The sequence below is a fragment of the Primulina tabacum genome, chromosome 6 (genome assembly GCF_025594145.1).
Source record: "Primulina tabacum isolate GXHZ01 chromosome 6, ASM2559414v2, whole genome shotgun sequence".
Classification (NCBI taxonomy): domain Eukaryota; kingdom Viridiplantae; phylum Streptophyta; class Magnoliopsida; order Lamiales; family Gesneriaceae; genus Primulina; species Primulina tabacum.
This window is the reverse complement of record NC_134555.1, coordinates 10436101-10442726: the sequence shown is the minus strand read 5'-3', so window position 1 is coordinate 10442726 and position 6626 is coordinate 10436101. Positions and strand designations below refer to the sequence as shown.

Here is a 6626-nt window from a genome sequence, read left to right as displayed (position 1 = left end):
GGTTTATTCCTCAAATTCCAATAGTTTTCTTCATTTTGGCGTTATAGTTGTTTTAGGAGATTAGAACCGACGGTCAAATTTAAAATTCACTTTCGTTTGTTTTTAGAAGTTAGATTTTTATCATTTTCACACAAATCGGTGCACTTTCGCACCTGGCACGCCCGCAAATCAAATATTGTGCAAACATGTTAATTTATTTTTTAATCTTGATATATATTGTTATTAGTATACGTACCAATATTTGATTCTTCTTTTTCTTTTTTTTCAAATTCTTATAATTATTAATTAAACATTTTAAGATGAATATCAAGGTTGAAATTATGGTGTACTTTTAATGGTTTCGAAATTTATACAATGAGCCTCGGATTAATATTCGTAAAAAAAAGGTTTAAAATGATTCAAAAAGTACGATTTAATGTGAGGATTTATATGTGCTATGTAAGGTGATTTATACTACATCTTATGGACAAATTTTCATCTTTGGATACCGAATATACGAGTGAGCACTCATCAAATATAAGAAGTAACATGATCTCGCGCGGACCAAGAAGTTTTCTCTCTGGGGTTGCGACTCGTATGAGAGCTGGCCGCCTGTTTGTGCATTCGTATGATCCTTGGATTCAGACGGTGGTTCTCTTATCTCTAGTATAATGGATCCGGGTGAGATTGCCCGCCTAGTGAACGAGATGAAACTTTCATGCACTGATCCGAAGGAAATTGTGAATCTTGAAGAAGCGGACGTCCGGATAGGGGAGGAACGCTTATCTCGCTGTCTTGTAGCCAAAGTCTTCGCATCAAAGACCATTAATCGAGAAGCATTTCGGCAACAGATGCCTCGTACGTTACAGACTGAGAGGCATATGATCATTGAGGCGACAGGTGATAATACCTTTGTCTTTAAATTTTATTCTCAACGAGATCGTAATAGGGTTTTGAATTGTGGCCCGTGGAACTTTTCGAAACCTCCTGGTGTTTCAAGAATTAACTGGGTTGAGCAATCCAAGATCTATGTATTTTAAAGAAACAAATATATGGGTTCAACTCCACAACATTCCATTAGTGTTTATGCATGAAGAACTATTAACAAAGCTTGGTCGCCAGATAGGGCAGGTTATTGAGGTGGATCGAGGAGAGAATGGGTCATTCTTGGGTCGCTTTGCCAGAATTAAACTCCGTCTAGATATCACGAAGCCGCTGAGAAAATGCTTGCGTATTAGCGTCATGAGGGAGGAAGAGGACCCCATTATTTTACTTGTGTATGAAAGGCTTCCAGACTTCTGCTATGCGTGTGACAGGCTAGGCCACTCACTTTGAGACTATGAGGAAGAAACAGCCAACAAAGAGAAGCTTGGGTTCGGAGCATTGATGAGGGCCTCCTCCCACATAGGGAATGCTCGAGGCAGTAGGAATGGGGGGGTTAAACATGATGGTCCATGAACTAATGAGAATTTCTCGGAAGCATCGGAGCAACCAGACTCTCAAGCCTTGATCCACCTAGAACCAGATAACAACGGGAATAGGAGTATGACAAAAGTTTATAAGTCTCAAGATAACCGCATGATAAACCAGCTGGCGGTGGGGAGTACGTCTATACTTGGGGATAATGAAAGAGTGGACATTATGATCACCCCAGCTCGGACGGACAAGCAACCACTCAAACAGCCTCAAAAGTTTGGACATGTAGAGAGACCCGCTCTATCAGATTTGGTAAGTGCTGGGCTACAAACAAGTACAAGTCCTATAACTGAATTGAAGAAGTGGAAAAGAAGGGCAAGAGAAAAGAGCTTGAGAACTCCTCAGGCTCCAGACTCTCTCTCTGGTAAGGGCGCTAAAAGAAGTCAACATGAAAATCATGCTATGGGACCTGAGGAGTACAATAGCCCCAACAAGAAAAGAGCAAGAAAAGGTGAAGAGGCTCTATCTTTGAACGACAATGAGGCGGTGGTTGCGCAGCAACCCCGCCGGTATCCATGAATATAATAATTTGGAATACCCGGGGGCTTGGGAACCCCCGGGCATTCCGGGAATTACGGCGCCTAGTCGCTGAAAAGAAACCCACTCTCTTATTTTTATGTGAAACCAAAATGAGAGAGGCTAATTGCAGGTGGTGGAAACATCAGCTGGGTTTTACAGGGAGCTTCATGGTGGATTGTCGAAGGACAGAGCGGCGGTCTTGCATTATTTTGGCATGATTTAGCAGCAGTAACTATTAAATCCTATTCAAATGGACATATAGATTGCATTGTCCATGAGCAGGATCAAATATGGCGCTTCACTGGCTTTTATGGTCACCCCGATGCAAACAAGCGCCATTTCTCTTGGGAACTTCTACAGCGCCTTAAAGACATAGCAGAGGTCAGGGACTTACCATGGATTGTAGGTGGGGACTTCAATGAAATATGTTATGGTAGTGAAAAGCTGGGTGGCAATAGACGGGTGGCAAGACAGATGCAATCGTTCCGAGAAGCGCTCGCACTATATGAACTCCAAGACCTCCATGGCACTAGTGAGTTCTATACATGGGTAAACAGAAGAGAGTCGAACAATATTATTTTCGAAAGACTCGATCAATTTGTGGCAAACCTGAAGTGGCGCATGCTCTTCCCAACGGCTCGAGCACGGTCATTGGAGTTCTATCACTCAGATCATAGGCCAATTAGCATGAACTTACACGAATCAAGAACTCAATCCCGAGCAGGTAATGGGAACAAGGAGTTGCCATTTCGTTTTTAAAAAGGGTGGTTGATGGAAGTCGAGTGCAGAGAGGTGGTCAAGCAAGGGTGGGGTAACCAGGATATCAATGTGTCTATTCTGGAGCGTATCGAATCATGCAAGAATGCACTGACCAACTGGAATGCTGGGAGGCTACGTCGAATACCAAAACGGCTGAAAGCTAGACGGGCAAAACTGAATCAGCTGAGAACAAGTGCACAGTGGTCAGAACATGTCACCCAAATAAAAAGCCTAGAAAGTGAAGTAGAGAATTTAGCCACCAGGGAGGAGATGTATTGGCGACAAAGAAGCAGAATATCTTGGCTCAAAGATGGGGATCGTAATACCAAATATTTTCACTCAAGAGCCTCGGGTCGCAGAAATCAGAATTTAATAACGGGTTTGATCTCAGGCCATGGGGACTGGTGTACAGATAGAGATGGAATGTCGACTATTGTACTCGACTATTTTGATTCATTATTCACTTCGTCTAGCCCTTCGGAGTATGAGATTGGCAGAGTCTTGGACGCAGTTGAGCCGAAAATTGATAATCAGATGAATCAAATACTAAGTGATCCATTCACTGCAACTGAGGTCAGACGCGCTCTTTTTGATATGCATCCTGATAAAGCCCCTAGTCCTGATGGATTATCTGCTCTTTTCTACTAGAAATTTTGGGATGTAGTTGGCAGGGATGTTACAGATGAGGTACTACGGGTACTCAATGAGGGTGCCCCACTTGAGGCTTGGAATGTCACGCTTGTCATGCTCATCCCCAAAACAAAAAATCCGATACTTATGAAAGAGTTTCGCCCAATCAGTTTATGTAATGTTTGCTACAAAATTGTTTCAAGGACCCTCACCACTCGACTTAGGCCAGTTCTCTCCAAAATTATTGAGGATTCCCAGAGTGATTTTATCCCAGGCCACCTTATTACAGACAATATTATTGTGGGATTTGAAGTGCTGCATTGGTTGAGAAGCAGGAAAACTGGTCACAGGGGATATGCAACCCTTAAACTGGACATGAGTAAAGCCTATGACCGAGTGGAATGGGAGTTTCTGCAGCAGATGATGATCAGACTGGGTTTTGAACATAATTGGGTTGAGAGGATAATGAATTGTGTTAAATCTGTGTCATATCTTTTCAAAATAAACCAGGACGTGACAGGCCCTATCAAACCAACCCGCGGATTGCGCCAGGGAGATCCACTGTCTCCATATCTCTTTGTCTTGTGTGCTCACTGGTCTTTCTTGTCTATTGAATGCTTATGAACGCAGAGGCTTAGTCCAAGGAGTAAAAATAGCACCTACTAGTCCACCAGTTTTGCACCTATTCTTTGCAGATGACAGTCTGGTGTTCTTTAGAGCGACAATGGAGACAGGGGCTCATGTAAAGGAGTGTTTATCCACCTATGAAAAGGCTTCGGGGCAGCTTGTTAATTATGATAAGTCAGCTTTATCTTTCAGCCCCAATACTCATATATCGCTAATGGATACGATTAAAAATATCTTGACGATTCCTGTGGTTCATCAGCATGATTTATATCTGGGACTCCCGACTTTTTCATTGAGAAGTAAGAGACTCCAATTTAAATATCTGAAAGATAGGGTGATCCAGCGAATCCAAGGGTGGGGTAACAAATGGTTCTCCAGTGGGGGGAAGGAGATACTAATAAAATCAATTCTCCAAGCTATTCCCATCTTTGCTATGTCTTGCTTCAAGATACCCACCTGGATCTGTGAAGATATTGAACAGGAATGTGCGAATTTCTGGTGGGGAGTTGAGAATGGTAAGAGGAAACTGCATTGGAAAACTTGGGATTTCCTAAGCCAAGCTAAAAGTAAGGGCGGCCTCGGATTCAGAAAACTAGCTGAATTTAATAGAGCTTTGCTAGCCAATCAATTATGGCGCCTCATTCAGTATCCCGATTCTCTAGCTGGTAGAGTGTTGAAAGGGCGATACTTTAGACATGGTCCGATACTACAAGCAAGCTTGGGTAATAATCCCTCTTACATTTGGCGATCGATCTTATGGAGTAGAGATATACTGGTGAAGGGCTTAATCTGGAGAGTGGGAGACGGAAAAAGTATAAATATCTTTAAAGATAGATGAATACCAAGCATGCAAGACACACTTGGTGATTCGATCGTTGCTTTAGATCGCGAGCATTCTGTTAGTACATTGATCAGAAATGGCGAATGGGATACGGATTTGATCTCAGCCAGTTTTAATCCTTATATAGCTGGTGAAATTCTCAAAATTCCACTGAACGACGTTGTCGTACGTGATTCCCTCTTCTGGAAATATGATGCCAAGGGCCGATATACAGTAAAAGATGGATGCCGACTTCAACGGGGGTTATTCATACCTCCAACTCATCAATCGGTACATCCTAATGAAGATTGGTGGTCTTTTATTTGGAATCTATCTATCCCACCGAAGATACATATTTTTTGGTGGCGTATCTCACACGATTGTATTCCGACAAACCAAAATCTCTATCGGCAACATGTCCCGATCAATGAATCTTGCAGCTTATGCAATTTCTCGATGGACTCCACTAGTCATGCTCTATTCTTCTGCGCTGCAATTAAACATCTATGGAAGAACACTATGTTTACTCCAGTCCTACGAGGTGGCTCTCATTCTTGCACTTTGGAACTTTGTCTATGGTTGAAAGAGCAATTATCTAAGGCAGATTTTGAAAACTTTGCAACTCACACGTGGGCAGTTTGGCGAGAGAAACAAAATGCTATCCATAGGGACAAGAAGATGCCACTAGCAGCTGATGTTACCTGGAGCTTATCTCTTTTATCTGATTTTCGCAAATCCAAAAATAAGGAGCAATTAGCTGTTATACCTGTGAAAGTAAATCCATAGAAGAGATGGACACCACCAAGGCATTGCTCATTCAAGCTTAATGTGAATGCGGATTTGGACGAGAAGAGTCATCATTTTAGTATTGGTGGAGTAGTTCGTGACAATCAGGGGCGTTTGTTGTTAGCGTTTGGGAAACAGATCAACCAACCATTGTCAGTCGTACATGGTGAATTGCTGGCAATCCGGGAAGGCATTCTACTTATCCATGATAAAGGTTTTACCGATGTACAAGTAGCATCTGATTCTCTATTGGCAGTGCAAGCAGTCACTACTGAACAAGAAGATCTTGGCTATATTGGACTGTGTGCAACAGCTATCAGGAAGCATATGTAGAGACCGACGATATATGATTGCATTCATTTCTACCGATCGTCGAAAAATGTTGCTCACAATATTGCTCGTTTTGCTTTTTCTTCGCCTTCACCTTTTGTTTGGTCGAATGGAGAATTTCCTTCTTGGTTGGTTAATCTTGTAATGGATGATTTGATTCAATAAAGTTACGAGTTTTACCTTAAAAAAAAACATGATCTCGCAGAGTAACAAGGAAGTAGACATGTAAACCTGGAATAACGGGACATACCAGTCTGTCATTTTGACGAGTTGGGAAATTTACAATCCAACTCACTTATTTATATAGTGGACCACAGCCTATTCTTTTTTTGACATATCTATAAAAAGCATATTAGCCATGTACGATGTGTAATTATGTGACATGAGTGTTCAATTATTTATGTAGATGTAAATATTGGCTTAATAAATTTATCAAACTGACAATTCCTTTGTGCCCCAATTCTTTTATCAAGCTAACAGCACAATATTTTTTTAGGGCTATAACTAATAATGGTGTCCAATCCATTAGCATATTAACACTATACACCAAAAACTCAGTTGTAGGCCATATCATAATAATCACAATCCCAATAAATATTCATTCAGGCATGTACATATAATATCTATACGATATGTGACAATCTCAAATTTAATAATAAAAAATAGGGGTGGCATATATTGTACCGAAAAATACATATCT

The 6626-nt window shown here is 41.3% G+C and overlaps 3 protein-coding genes across 3 annotated transcripts; all 3 read left to right on the top strand.

Moving 5' to 3' along the window:
- Positions 1 to 650: 650 nt before the first annotated feature.
- LOC142550031 (uncharacterized) lies at positions 651 to 1314 on the top strand. Its single transcript, XM_075659272.1, has 2 exons — positions 651 to 1010; positions 1102 to 1314. Exons 1-2 carry the CDS (start codon positions 651 to 653, stop codon positions 1312 to 1314), a joined length of 573 nt encoding a protein of 190 aa, XP_075515387.1.
- A 2773-nt stretch (positions 1315 to 4087) lies between these two features.
- Positions 4088 to 4828, top strand: LOC142550030 (putative mitochondrial protein AtMg00310). Its single transcript, XM_075659271.1, has one exon. The coding sequence runs from the start codon at positions 4088 to 4090 to the stop codon at positions 4826 to 4828; it is 741 nt and encodes a 246-aa protein (XP_075515386.1).
- A 9-nt stretch (positions 4829 to 4837) lies between these two features.
- On the top strand, positions 4838 to 5929 carry LOC142550029 (uncharacterized). Its single transcript, XM_075659270.1, has 2 exons — positions 4838 to 5584; positions 5705 to 5929. Exons 1-2 carry the CDS (start codon positions 4838 to 4840, stop codon positions 5927 to 5929), a joined length of 972 nt encoding a protein of 323 aa, XP_075515385.1.
- Positions 5930 to 6626: the final 697 nt, after the last annotated feature.

Coding starts and splice junctions, on each gene's coding strand:
- LOC142550029 (XM_075659270.1), top strand. CDS start 4,838: ATGCAAGACACACTTGGTGATTCGATCGTTGCTTTAGATCGCGAGCAT. Junction 5,585..5,704: donor TAGCTGTTATACCTGTGAAA/GTAAATCCATAG, acceptor CGTGACAATCAG/GGGCGTTTGTTGTTAGCGTT.
- LOC142550031 (XM_075659272.1), top strand. CDS start 651: ATGGATCCGGGTGAGATTGCCCGCCTAGTGAACGAGATGAAACTTTCA. Junction 1,011..1,101: donor TTGAGCAATCCAAGATCTAT/GTATTTTAAAGA, acceptor CTTGGTCGCCAG/ATAGGGCAGGTTATTGAGGT.
- LOC142550030 (XM_075659271.1), top strand. CDS start 4,088: ATGGAGACAGGGGCTCATGTAAAGGAGTGTTTATCCACCTATGAAAAG.